This window comes from Elephantulus edwardii, unplaced genomic scaffold (genome assembly GCF_000299155.1).
Source record: "Elephantulus edwardii isolate Elephantulus edwardi_28Jun2011 unplaced genomic scaffold, EleEdw1.0 scaffold00039, whole genome shotgun sequence".
NCBI lineage: Eukaryota > Metazoa > Chordata > Mammalia > Macroscelidea > Macroscelididae > Elephantulus > Elephantulus edwardii.
Window position 1 is genome coordinate 18,726,393 of NW_006399789.1, and position 13,631 is coordinate 18,740,023.

General features: G+C 37.3%; 1 protein-coding gene across 1 annotated transcript in view; it reads right to left on the reverse strand.

The window, feature by feature from the left end:
• LAMA2 (laminin, alpha 2) overlaps window positions 1–13,631 on the reverse strand; it is a 746,602-nt gene that overhangs the window by 265,174 nt on the left and 467,797 nt on the right. Inside the window, exon 30 of the mRNA XM_006885032.1 lies at window positions 6,309–6,433. Within this exon, the coding sequence (XP_006885094.1) occupies window positions 6,309–6,433 (125 nt within the window). The remainder of the gene's footprint in view (window positions 1–6,308; window positions 6,434–13,631) is intronic.

Sequence of the window (13,631 nt, forward strand, 5' to 3'; positions counted from 1 at the left end):
TTCAGATCCTATCATCCAGGAGCTGACTTTAGGCTTGATGTCTTCTAGTTTCTAATTATATTTAATCTTAAGAACACTACTTATTCATTGGAGGTCCCCGATTTCATATATTTCCATCTTCTAATTCACTGTCCTCCAGTCAATATGACCTTTCGCTGTCTTCACAGCATGAGTGAACCATAAATTTGTGTCTGGGCACTTGTTTCTACTTCCAGATGTTCTCACAGCTTACTATATTAACACATTCAAGACCCTGAGCAAACTTCACCTGGCTGGAAGCTCTTGTTTCACTATCCTACGTATTCTAAATTCTCTAAGCCTACTCTATTTAATGATATTATAATAGCTATATGTTTAGCATATTTCTCTATTATTAAGTGTAAGCTCTTAGAAGGCATGATACTTGCCAGGACATATGAGTTTTCATGCGGATATTACCAGAATGAACAATCATGACTAGCACAGAGCTAAATAATTTAAAAAATTATATAAAATGTAATCTTCATCTTTAAGAAAGTTAAAATTATCACTGAAGGGGGAAAGTACAACTATAGTACAGGTCATATATCTTGTCTTTCATCATGCTCTTGGAATAAAGTACATGCTTACTTAATGTCCAATTTCTGAAAGTGTATTTGGTTGAAATAATTACAAAAGAAATTTCTTCTTTCTTCTAAGATTTTGTTGGATGAATTAATGTGTCCAGCCTTTCGGTTAGTTGATGTTCTCATATGCCATCAAATCGCCCGAGACTCGTAGTGACTCTATGGACAACATTCCTAGATCCTGCTCTATCCTGTGCCAATCTTATTGTCTCTGACACACGTGGTCGCATTACCCCAGTCACTGAATCAATCCATGTTATCAAGGGTCCTCTCTTGAGCTATCTGTCCACCCTCTCAAAGATGATGTTCCTTTCTAAGGATGGGTCCCTCCTTGTAACATGTCCAAAGTATGTCAGATGAAGCTTCAGAATCCTTGCCTCCCAGGAGCAGCCTGATCTCATCCTCTCCAGGATGAATCTGTATGTTCACCTAGAAGTCCATGGTATGTATATCTAATACTCTTCTCTAGTACCACAGCCTAAAGGCATCAGTTCTCCTTCTGTCTTCCCTAGTCATTGTCCAGCTTTCTGATGCATAGCAAGTAATTGCAAAGACTATGGCATGGATCAGGTACACTTAGTCTCCAGATTGACATTGTTGCTCTTCAGTACTTTGGAGAAGTCTCTGACAGCAGACTTGCTATATGCAATTCATCTATTAATTTCCTGACTGATGGTACCAAGACTGTTAATTGTGGAGCCAAGTCTACTAAAGCTGTTTACAATCTCAATCCCTTCAGCATTTATCATGATGCTACCAATCGATCCAGTGGTGAGAATGTTTGTTTTCTTGATATTGAGCTTCAATCCATATTGAAGGCTGTAGTCCTTGACCTTCTGCTGCAAGTGCTTCAGGTTCTCAGTTTCCGCAAACCGAGTTGTATCATTGGCATACCACAGAGTGTTGGTGAGTCTTCCTCCAATCCTGATGCCACATTTCTTCTCATAGAGTCCAGCCTCCTGGATTATCTGTTCTGCACATAGGTTGAACAGGTATGGAAATAGCACACATCCCTGGAATCCTTCCCAATTTTGAACCATGCAGTGTTTCCTTGCTCAGTTCTGACTACTGCCTCCTGGTCCAAGTATAGATTTCACATAAGCACAATCAAGTGTTCCGAGATTCTCATTCTTCTCAGAGTCAGCCACAGTTTGTCCATAGTCAAATGGCTTTGCATAGTTACTGAAACACAGACAGACATTCCTCTGCAACTCACTGCTTTCAGCCAAGATCCATCTAACATTATCTACAATATCTCTGGTACCACGACCCCATCTAAACCCAACCTGCACTTCAGGCAATTCTCTGTTGATATGCCAGTCATTTTTGGATGATCTTCAGTAGAATCTTGCTTGCATGTGATATTAATGATATTGTTGATAATTTCCACACTCTGTTGGATCACCTTTCTTTGGAATGAGAACAAAGACATATCTCTTCCAGTCAGTTGGTAAGGTGGTTGTCCTATAGATTTCTTGGCACTACTTCTTGAACATATCAAGGGCAGCGTCTGTTTGTTGAAATATGCCAGTTGGTATGCTGTCAATTCCTAGGGTCTTGTTTTTTCCAAATCTTTCAGAGCAGCTTGAACGTCTTCCTTTATTACTACAGGCTCTTGCTCATATATTTCTTCATGAAATTCTTCTGTGTCAACCAATTCTTTTTGGTACAGTGAATCTGTATACTCTTTCTGTCTTCTTTTAATGCTTCGTGGATAATTTAATATGCTACTCAAAGCATCCTTAAGTATTGCAACTCAAGGCTTTGGCTATTAGTAGTCCTGTACATTCCTAACTTGCATTGTTGTTACTGTTGGGTGTCACGGAAGTGAGTGTGACTCAGAGTGATCCTAATGAACAGCTGATCTGAACCTTGTCCAATCCTATACCGTATTCACAATCTCTGACATACTTGATTCCATTGTTTCATCAATTCATCTGGTTGAGCATCTTCCTCTCTTTTCCTGTCCTATCTTTCCAATATGGTGTTCCTTGCCAAGGAATAGTCTCCCTTAGCAATATACTCAAAGTATGTGAGACAAATATTCATCATCTATGCCTCCAAGGAGCACTCTGTCATCACCTTTTCTAAGACATATCAGTTTGTTCTTTTGGCAGTCCATGGAAATTCAGTATTCTTCTACAACACTATAGTTCAAAAGCATGAATTCTCCACCTGCCATCCTTATTCATTGTCCAGTTCTCAGAGGCATAGCAAGTGATTGAAAAAGAACATGGCCTGAATCAGGTGTACCTTAGTTCTCAAACTGACATAATTGCATCCTAATAAATTGGAGGGGGACCTGATTGCAGATTTTCCTAATGGAATCCATTCTGTTCAGACCTTATAAATTAATTTGAATGTATCTAAAACACAAGTTGTTATTGCAACTTTTGGTTTTCCTATTTCTGTTAATGGCAACAACATTTTAATGGACAGCTACCTGAAAATTCCTCTTCACTTGAGTTTCTATGAAGAGGTGTGTGGCATCAGGATTGGAGGGAGACTCTTCAATAACATGTGTTATGCAGATGACACAACCTTACTTTCTGAAAGTCAGGAGGACTTGAAGCACTTGTTGCAGAAGATCAGTATGAATTACAATTCAATATCAAGAAAACAAAGATTCTTATCATTGGACCAATAAGCAGTGTCATGGCAGATGGAGAGGAGATTGAAACTGTCAACAACTTCATCTTGCTTGGATCCACAATTAAAATCCTTGGTACCAGCAGTCAGGAAATAAAGAGATACATTGCACTGGGAAATCTACAGTTAAGGATCTCTCCAAATTGAGGAGTAATGATGTCAGTTTGAGGACTAAGGTGCGTCTGATTCAGGCCATGGTCTCTCTGGTTATTTTCCATGCATCTGAGAGCTGTACAATGAATAATGATGACAGAAAAAGAATTGAGACCTTTGAGCTGGGGTGTTGGAGAAGAACACCGAACATCCTATGGATGGCCAAGAGAATGAGGAGATATGTCTTGGAAAAGGTGCAGCCTGAGCGCTCTTTGGAGGCAAGAATGTGAAGCTTTTCCTCACATACTCTGGGCATGTTGCTAGAAGGGGCTGTTACTTGCAGAAGGACATGATGCTGGGAAGAGTGGAGGGTCAGCAAAGGAAAGGAAGACCCTCAACGAGGTGGACTGACATGGTGACTGCCACAATGGACTCTTGTGCATCAGGAAGTGTGAGGATGGATAAAACAAGATAAAATAGGATTTAGATCTTTTGATAATAGGGTCACTGTGAGTCATACTCGACTCATGGCATCTAACATCAACAACAAGCTGAAAACTGCAGCATTCCACCCTTACTTGATCTTCATGCTTATTCCTTATACCGACTATTGTTGCCGTTATCTTCCTTCAGGTTCTAATTATCTCTCGCCTATGCAAGTGCACTAGCCTTCTAATTGGTCTCTGTTTTTCTTTATGGCCTTCTTCAATTCATTATACTCAATTCTATTATAATAGTCTTCTTAAAGTAGGGCTCCGATCACATTAACCTTTTCTTCTTTTTAACATAAAATCATTTAGTAGTTTCCTATTATAAAGAAGATGAAATACCAATTCTTAGACTGGTATTCAAAGATTTCTGCAATGTAGTATCCATATTTCCAGTGTCATGCACTATTCCTTGGAGAGGGGCAGCATGTTTAGAAAGGATCAGGAAAAGACACTTGATGAGATGAACTGATATAGTGATTGCAGCAATGGGCTCAAATGTGTCAGAGATGATGAGGATGGCACAGGATAGGGCAAAGTTTAGATCTGTTGTTCAGAGGGTCGCTATGAATAGAATGTGACTGATGACACCTAACAACATATTAAATTTTCTCTTATGCCATTCTCTATTACTTGCAAGTCCTGAAACATGCTTCCTGTTTTCACGTTTTATGCCTGCTGTTCTTGTTGCTGTGTACTATCGGGTTGGAACTAACCCATACATGTTGTTCTTGTTGCTGTGTACCATTGGGTTGGAACTGACCCATATAGGTTGTTCTTGTTGCTGTGTACCATTGGGTTGGAACTGACCCATTCATGTTGTTCTTGTTGCTGTGTACCATTGGGTTGGAACTGACCCATACATGTTGTTCTTGTTGCTGTGTACCATCGGGTTGGAACTGACCCATTGCTGACTTTCTGGTGGGACAGTTATCACATGGGAGGAGATTGCCCATCCTTCTCCTGAAAAGTAGCAGGTGGATTTGAACTGCATGCCTTTGGGATTGCAATGCAGCTTCTTAAAATATCTTCACCAGTAAAACAATTAAGGCCATAGTTTAAAAACTATAATAAACACTAAGACTTCTTTTAGTGTGCTCTTGAATCCTCCCAAAGTGCAGTGTTTTATAACTTTGAATTCACTATATTTATATGTACTTCTTTTTAAGATATCTGCTTTATAGTGAGATTTTCCAAGAAATTATGTTTCTCTTTTATATAATCCATAGGTTTTAGTGTAGATTTATGGACCTATCAGAAAATTAGCAACTAACTATTGACTTTTTCTTACAGAACTGGTAGATGTGACAAACAGTAAAATAAATGGCATTATCTTGTTTAAATTTGGAAATCAGGTAAAAATTAGCTAAGGATAAAATATAACATTTCTTTTTTTCATAAACCTACAAACTGGTCTTTGAGAAAACGTCAGATTCTTATGTGCTATGTTCTTCATGAACAACCAATTTACACAGTCATTTCCCACCTGACATTCAAAAGGGTATGATTCTGGGTAACCGCAAGAGGAACTTTTCAGTGAAAAAGAAGCTAATTTGGTCTTACTATGTTCAAATGAAAGCAAGCCAAAGACAGCAAAATTTGACCAGGTATAGGCAGAAAGATCACTGTCTAAATTGTGTCATTGGTCTTTTGTATGGAAGGTAAGGTGTTCAGGACTTTAATGCTGAGAAAACCTGCTATACACATACCTCAAAGTAAATTCTTGGAGAAAAAACTGCCCTACCATGTTGAGATTGAAGTCTCTAAATCTCTTAGCAGACGTTATAGCTAGCCTAAAAAAATGTAAATGAAAACACCTAGGGATTTTTAGAAATATATAAACCAATGCAGAATGTTCAGACAGCACTGACATAAAATATTCCGGCTTTTGTTTCCCCTTATGGCTGTGTTTCCATGGTACCAAGCTCGGACTGTCTAACAGACATGAGGCTGCGATTCTGAAAGACATTGCTTTCTTTTATAGCAGAACACTAATCCATGCTGGTTTAATTGCACCACTTTTTCAATTATTTTCTTGATATTTTTTATCAAGAATTATTGTGTTAAATTAAGCTTGAAAAATAAATGCAGACAGCCATAAAGGCACATAATGCACATTCAAACAGTTCTTCATAGCTGAATATAGAGCAGAAATATATGCAAACATTAGACTTGTATGTATCAAATTATGCACACTTATGTGCACATAAAACTTTCTTTATACATATATCATTTAAATATTGATACCTATATGTTAATGAATAGGTTATTGACGTGATGCAGGGTTTCAAAAGAAAAACACATCATATAGCGTTTCAGTTTTGGGGGTCATGCTTTTATGTAATTGAAAACAATCCTTATCTTAAATTGAGACTTTGTCTGTATTGAAAAAAACAGCCAATCATAGACAGTCCAACTGCTTCTATAGATGGTATTACAGACTGGAAAATATGGTCATATTTCTCAATCTTACTTGTTGCTGGAAGAAATCAGAGGGCAAGCACATTGCCGGCAATCATTTGGCAATCCCTTGACAATTCCATAGTATCCATGAGCACAGTGTTGACAGAAGTCACCAGCAGTGTGATGTTGGCAGTTCTGTAAAGAAGAGACTTGTTTTTAATATAACAAAATTTAGGATGAAACTTATGGTACAATTCCCCATACCAGTGCAGAAGTATAAACACAAATCCACAGAGTCACTGGTATAGAACAGGGTTTCGATACATAAACCTTTAAAGATACTCTTTCTTTGAGAACCTAGTACTGTACCAAAGTAGCTACATTGACATTAAGAGTTTCTGTTCTCATTTTTCTACGTCAACTGTTATGTAAATTTTCTCTTACTACATATTTGGGAGTAGACTTCAAGGTTTTCTACAATTTAATATGTTGTTTTGTATTGTCAAGTTGGAATTGACACATAGCTCAACTTCCAGCAGGTTTTTAGAGGTAGTAAATGGCACAGGTGGAAATAGCCCATCATTTTCTCATGAAAAGATAGTAGATTTGAACTGCAAACCTTTGAGTTGGCAGCACAGTTCTTTGCCATTAATACTAATTTATGATCTTCTCATCCCAGGTTTTATATTCATGAGGTCTTAGGGGGGAAATAGATCAGAAAAACTGCAGTTTGGCACGTTTCTCAATACCCATTTGTAGAAAGCAAATTAAGGTGAAAAGGATAAATGTTTTAAGAGGTAATAATAGTTAAAAAGGTCATCCTAGCTATCACATTAAAAACGATTTTTATTTCTTGCCGACAGTTGATAGTTCTTCATAGACAAAAAGGGACCAGTCCTAAATTCATAATCTCATATCAGAATTTTCTTTTTTGTACTTGCAAAAGAGATAGTTGAGCAATATGCCTTTTACATTCTGCAAAGAAATGAGATTTGTTTCAAAAGGGTGTGTAAATACTGTTTTCACTGTTGTTAGGTGCTGTCTACTATGAGTCAAAGCGATCCTGTGGACAGCATATCTGATTCCCTGCCCTACCCTGTGGCCGTTCTCATCAGTTCTCATATACTTATGCCCAGAGCTGCAGTCACTATATCAATCATTTGGCTGAGGGTCTTCTTTTGACCCTTCCATGCATGATATCCCTTTCCAAGAAACACCCTCTCCTAATAAAATGCCCAAAGTATGTGTGACAAAGCTATGTCTTCTTTGCCTGATAAGAGTATTCTGGTTGTCCTTTCTCTAGGACATATCTGTTCTTTTGACAGTCCATAGGACATTTAGTATTCTTATATAATACCTAAACTCAAAGGCGTCAATTCTTCTGTCATCTTTATTCATTTTCCAGCTCCCAGATGCATAGCAATTATGTAGTATTGAAATTAAAGTTCTAATACACAGAAGCTCACTGGTGTTAAGACTGACTCACAGATGATCCTCTTCGGGGTCTTAAGCTGTATATCACATGAAGGGCGCTTGCTCATCTTTCTCCGAAGGATGTCTGTCTGGTGAACTTTTACCCCAGAGAGACATGACCTTCGGATTCCAGAGCAACTCCCTACAGACTTAACACAACAATATCCATTCTGTTAGGTCTTATGTGGCTTTATATGTAAGAAAGCTACTGAGAGGAACAAAAAAAACAGCATCTTCTCTGATTATGTCTACTTTAGTAAAAAGAAAAATCAGTATGAGGCATGGCCCAAATAAAGCAATATTGACATTTTGTTTATTGGAAAATTAATCTTTGGCTTTAGAGTTTCAGAAAAAATAGAAAAAAAATTTAGTTAGACTAAATTTGGAATGGTCAGAAAGTTGACTTATTTCTAAACTGTATCAAAATATATAAATTGAATACAAAAAAATTCAGTAACAAAATAGATGTAAATGTTATTGATCTGACCAAATCAAATGAGCTGGAGCCACAGAGCCATCTGCAGGATCTATGTTGAACTTGGAAGATATTCTGTTTGCCAGATTCTTTGCTTCATTCAGCCAGTCACTGTGTGACCTCTCATGGCCGTGAGTTGTATAGTGTATATGCATTGACACCTTCATGACAAATTATGAATGAAATAACTTCTACCACAGGTATAGTGATGGGATTTACCACCTGTACTATTGTTTTGGGTTTTTTTTTTTCTTTCCAACCCTACTTAGAATGTCTAACATTTTTTTTGAGATTTGATGCCATTATCTGGATTGAAACAATGACACTGAAATGATGAATTTTAGTCCACTGAACTTTCAGTTTTATATTAAAAATACTATGTATTTAAAACATTGTGAAATGGATCTAGATCTCCAGTGTAACAGGGTATAAACCACAACATTCCTATTTCTCTTCCTTGTACATAGCAGGTGATTGCCCAACTTCTCTGCCCTCACCTTTCAGAGAGAAAGAGAAAAGCCCAACCGCCTGCCAACACCTTATTGTATATTCCCCTTGACTCCTTTCAAACCGTTCACTACTTCACTGCTTATATTCCTTTCCATGAATGTTTACTTTCTTCTCCAGTAATTGGTGTTTTGTCCGTTATTTAAATTTATTCTCTTTCTTTACTAGGGTCCTCTCACCTTCCAGCTTTCTCCACCCCCTTAAACCCCCGTATTCACCCCCCACTCTCCCATGTATTCAAACTTTCTACCTGACTTATTCACATTTAAGGTCAGTCAAGCATCCCCCCCCCCTTTTTTTTATTAAAAAGAAAAATCTCTGGGATCTCAAGTTTCTTGTCAACTTTCATTATGCTGTTGATTTTTTGGTTATGAGAAACGTGGTTTCTGCTGACATTTTAAAAAGTAGTTTTCTGTATTCCTAATCTCTACTTCCTCATCTCCTATTCTTCTGATTCTACTCGTGAGATACTATTCTAGGACCATTTACAAGGCATTTGATGCTAACAAAAATTTAATGACAACCAAAAGTTGTCATGTGGCTTTTCCACAGCAGACATTTCTGTTACTCTTTCTTGGAAATGTTCTGTTTCCTGTTTTTTGGATTGTAAAATCTGTTTTTTCTTTTGTCTTTATGGATAGTATCTTTTAATATCTTTAATGAACACTTCTCTCTCTCTCTGTATAGTAATATTGGAGGCTTTGATTTTCATATTGTTGTTGTTGTTATGTGCCATCGAGTCACTTGTGACTCATAGTGACCCTATGTATAACAGCCCTAAATTCATCTTTTCCACACTATATATTAATTTATTGTCATTGTTGTTATGTGTCCTTCAGTTGGACCTGAGTCATAGCTGACTCTCCAGTGGATTTTCAGAGGCTGTAAATTCCAAGGTAAGGGGAAGATAATTTATCTTTCTCATACATCAACTCTGAGACTAATTTGTACCTGATCCAGGCTATAGTCTTCACAAATGCTTGCTATGTGTCAGAGAGCTGGACAAAGACCAGGAATGATAGATAATTGATGCTCTTGAGCTGTGGTGCTAGAGAAGAGTATTGAATATACCATGGACGGCTAGGAGAACAAACAGGCTCATCCTGGGTAGAATGAGATCAGGCTGCTCCTTAGCGGCAAGTATTCTGAGGCTTCGTTTGATATACTTTGGGCATGTTTTAAGGAAGGAACAGTCCTTGGAGAGGAACACCATGCTTTGAAGGGTAGAGGAACAGAAAAAGAGAGGAAGACCATCGATGAGATTCAGTGACTGGGTAATGAGGGTAGGTGTGTCAGAGACATTAATGTTGGCACAGGATAGAGCAGGTTTCAGGGCTATTGTACATGAGGTTGCTATGAGTCACAAACAACTTGATGGTGCATAACAACAAAAACACATTTGGAACAGCTGTCAGATTTGAACTGCACTCCTTGGGGTTGGCAGTGCAACTCCTCACCACTAGACCACCAGAGATGTACAATGGCAGCCATCCAACCAACTAATCACCCACCATACTTGCAACTTAGATTCCCCTCTCATCTCAGGCAGACATCTATGTCATCAAGACCCAAGATCCCTTTTCTTTGTTTTTCTCTTTTAAAATGTACCTTTGTTTGTGTGGTTTTTTTAAAAAATATTTTATACTAGTTTACTTACAAAGTTTAAATGTATATTTTTCACACAGAATATTTCCCATTTCCTTCTCCCCCTCACAATCAAATTGTGCGACCCTATGATTAAACCACCTTCCACCCATCCTCATTTCTCTGCTCCCCCCCTCCCTCATACCTTGGATCCTCATACTCATTCTACAATAATGATTTTATACAGTATTTATCCTTATGGGACAGAGTTAGTTTACTCTCTCCAGTCTGTTCCAAGTTAGGCAGCAATTTACAAAATTATTGCTCTTGTGTGCTGCGTAGTATTCCATTGTGTGAATGTACCATAATTTCTCAATCCATTTGATTGTGGTTGGAAATTTGGGCTATTTCCATGTTCTTGTGATGGTGAGCAACACTGCTATGAACATTGGTGTACAAGTCTCCATTTGTGCCTCAGTTCTTATACTCTCAGGGCATATTCCAAATAGCAGAATAGCTGGGTCATATGGAATTTCTATGTTCAGCTTTTTTAGGAAGCACCATACTGCCTTTTAGAGTGGTTGTACCTGTTTACAATTCCACCAACAATGTAGAAGAGGTCTTATCTTCTCACATCCTTTCTAACATTTATTACTTGCTGCCCTTTTAAACTTTGCCACTGTTATTGGACTGAGGTGATATCTCATTGTGGTTTTGATTTGCATCTCTCTTATTGCCAGTAATTTGGAGCATTTCTTCCTACTTCTGTTGGCCATTAAATATTTTCCACTGTGACTATTCTTTCCATGTCTTTTGCCCATTTTATAATTGCCTTAGCATTTTATTGAGTTATTCGTAAGGTGTATCTAGGCTTCCACTCAATAACTTCTATATGTATTATTCAGTGGCATTGATTATATTTTCCATATTGTATCAATATTCTCATTATTTCTATTCTTATTGTCTCATGTACATTATTTTTGCTTCCTTGCCTTCCCTGATGTCTTCATCTTTGCTTTCATGTAGATGCCAACCATTAAGTCCCTAAAAGATGATTTTTATTGGTAGCCTTAAACCATGTGCCTTTGGGATTGCAGGACAGCTTCTTTACACTAGACTACTAGAGCTCCCCCCAAGTCAGCCAATCTGTTATTAAGTTGAAAGACAGCTTCTGAAGTGGTTTCCGTTTACAGTTGCAAGAACTGTCCAATAGGTTTCCCCAGGTTGTAGTCTTTATGGAGACAAATTGCTAGATTTTCTCTCACTTTCAGTTAGCCAACTATTTAACCAATTATCCAGTTAGTCTCTTTCCAGGGCTCATAAACCTTCCTTATTCTCCCATCTAAGGAACTGATGTATTTTAACAATAGAATGTTGTTGATAAGGTTAGGTGCCACTGAGCCAGAACTGACTTACAGCTGACCCTCCAGCGGGTTTTCAGAGGCTTTAAATTGCCTGGGAAGAGATGGCCCATATTTCTTCACAGAATATCTGCTAGATCCAAATCCCTTGTCATTGGGTCAAAAGCACAATTTCATACCATAAGCATCAGACCTCTCTAACAGTGTAATACACATTCATATTTAATAGAGACATTGTGAAGGACACAGGTTTTAAGATAAAACAATGAACTAAAATTTTTTGTTCAAATAACACAGCAAGATGCCAAACAATAGATAAGTTCTAACTGGGGAGTATTTTAAGAACATCTGTTTTATAATTATAGAAATGAGTATGTACCAAAAATATATCAGATCTTGAGCAATAATTGCCAGTATTTGTTTTGTAATAAAATCCCTATACAACAAATTACTTTATGTGGAATAAATACAGTATTAATAATTAATCAAACAATTAAAGATAATTTTGAGCAATATTAAAGTTGATATCAAAAAATACGGGGTATTTTCTTCTTATAATCTTATGTAACTTCCCCACAAAACAAACACATGTTTTAACCTTATCTGAATATGCAACCTTTCACAGAAATTGTTATATACTGACTAAGTCAACAAACACAATACAAATGTTGTTTTCATATGCCATTGAGTCACCTGCAACTCATAGAGACCCTATGTACAACAGCTCTGAAGCCTGCCTTATCCTGAGCCAGTCTCTTTGACTCCAGCACACCTATTCCCATTGTCCCAGTTACTATCAGTCCATCTCATCCGGGGTCTTTTTTTTTCTTTCTTTTCTATGCTGTGTATGACATGGAGCTTCAAATTTCTGTCCTCCAAGGAGAAATTTGGCTTCATTCTCTTCAAGACAGACCTTTTTGTTTTCTTGGCAGTCTATGTATGTTCAAGACTCTTCTGTAGCACCACATCTCAAAGGCATTGATTCTTTTTCAATCATCCTTAGTCATAGTCCAGTTCTCTAATGCATAGCAAGTAATTGTGGCAATCGTTCCCTGGATAAGGCACTCCTTAGTCTCTAGATTGAAATCCTCACAACACATACACCATATTCTTTTTGAAATTTTTAATAAGGACTTCTCCTATCATTTATATTTTGAAATAGTAGACATATTTTTTATTTTGTAGACATAAGCCTTTAGAAAAGATAATTATCTTTGATACATAATGAGCTCTTTAATATGTTATCTAGTAACAAGAATCAAATAGATTCTGACAGGTGGAGTTATCAACAAGATAGGTGTATTGGAAGAGGCTTTCTATTCAGATAAATTCACTCTTTTTTCTTTTATTCACGCATTCATTCATACATGATAAGTACTAGAAATAAAGAATGTATGGCTCTTACCATCTAGGACCTTGCTTTACTTTTTTTGTTTGTTTACTTTAGCTTATTTTTATTTTAAGGAAACAAGCCTAAGATAAAATTCTATAAGGTAAGACTTGTACAGTCTTTATCTCTATATTTGTGTTATGGAGAAGAATATTGAATGTCCCACGGACTGCCAAAAGAATGCGCAGCCTGTGTTGGAAGAGGTGCAACCAAACTGTTCTTTAGAGTAAAGGATGAGGATACCTTGCACATATTGTCAGGAGATGCCAGCCCTTGAAAAAGGCATTATAATGCTGGGCAAGGTGGAGGGTCAGAGAAATGGATGAAGACACACTCCTCTCAACCAGATGGATTGATGCAGTGATAGTAACAAAGGGCTCAACCATATTAGAAATGGTGAGATTGACACAGGTTAAGGGCAAGGTTCATATGTGTTGTTCACAATCTCTGTTGTAGGAAACTCAATGGCATCTGACTACAACAATATATCTGAATAAGTAAGTGAATAAATGAATGAAGATTGAGATTATCTAACTACAAAAACCTCTTCCAACAATTCCATCTTGTTAATAACTTCACCTGTCTGGACTTTTTGTTCTTGAT